The 566-nt window shown below is 39.4% G+C and overlaps 1 protein-coding gene across 2 annotated transcripts in view; it reads left to right on the top strand.

Moving 5' to 3' along the window:
• The window catches only part of LOC119593117 (regulator of G-protein signaling 10-like), a 10,150-nt gene that overhangs the window by 2,526 nt on the left and 7,058 nt on the right, over window positions 1-566 (top strand). For both annotated transcript variants that reach the window (XM_037942079.1, XM_037942080.1), the window contains exon 2: window positions 246-405. In XM_037942079.1, coding sequence (XP_037798007.1) covers window positions 268-405 — 138 coding nt within the window. In that variant the 5' untranslated portion in view covers window positions 246-267. The remainder of the gene's footprint in view (window positions 1-245; window positions 406-566) is intronic.

The raw sequence follows: 566 nt of genomic DNA on the forward strand, positions 1-566 counted from the left end.
GGGGTTCAGGTGATATATAGGAAAGAAATCTTGAAAGAAAAATTTGTAGATTTATTCCTCTTTTTCTCAGTGTATTGAGAGAGGAGTTATTTTCACACCTTTTAGAAAATGAATTAAAACTTCAAGGCTTTGTTGCACCCTTATATCCAAAGCATCCGTTGTATGTCATATCCGGCACATATCACATCCGGTGGCTCTTACCACAGCCAGATATCTAGGATAATCCTATGTGGTTCACTCTGCAGGTGTGGGTAACTTCAGGAGGCCATGGCTACTCCAGCGAAGACAGAGAAGCCCAAGGATGATAAGGAAAAAGATGAAAAGCCCAAAGCCCCACCAAAGCCAAAGGCGCCCTCAAAACCCCAGTTAGAGAAGTGGGTTTCGTCCATAAATGCCTTATTGTGTGTAAGTACCATCTTGATGATTCTGAGTGTTTTTGTTTCTTGCTTTTTCTTTGTATCTTGTTGATATTTGATGCGCTTGTGTTTGGATTGTATTTATGTGTAGTATCATTTGAACGATGAATTTCACGCCATTCATTTTATATATGCATGCAAATAGTTTCC

Source organism: Penaeus monodon, chromosome 31 (assembly GCF_015228065.2).
Source record: "Penaeus monodon isolate SGIC_2016 chromosome 31, NSTDA_Pmon_1, whole genome shotgun sequence".
NCBI classification, from domain to species: Eukaryota; Metazoa; Arthropoda; class Malacostraca; order Decapoda; family Penaeidae; genus Penaeus; species Penaeus monodon.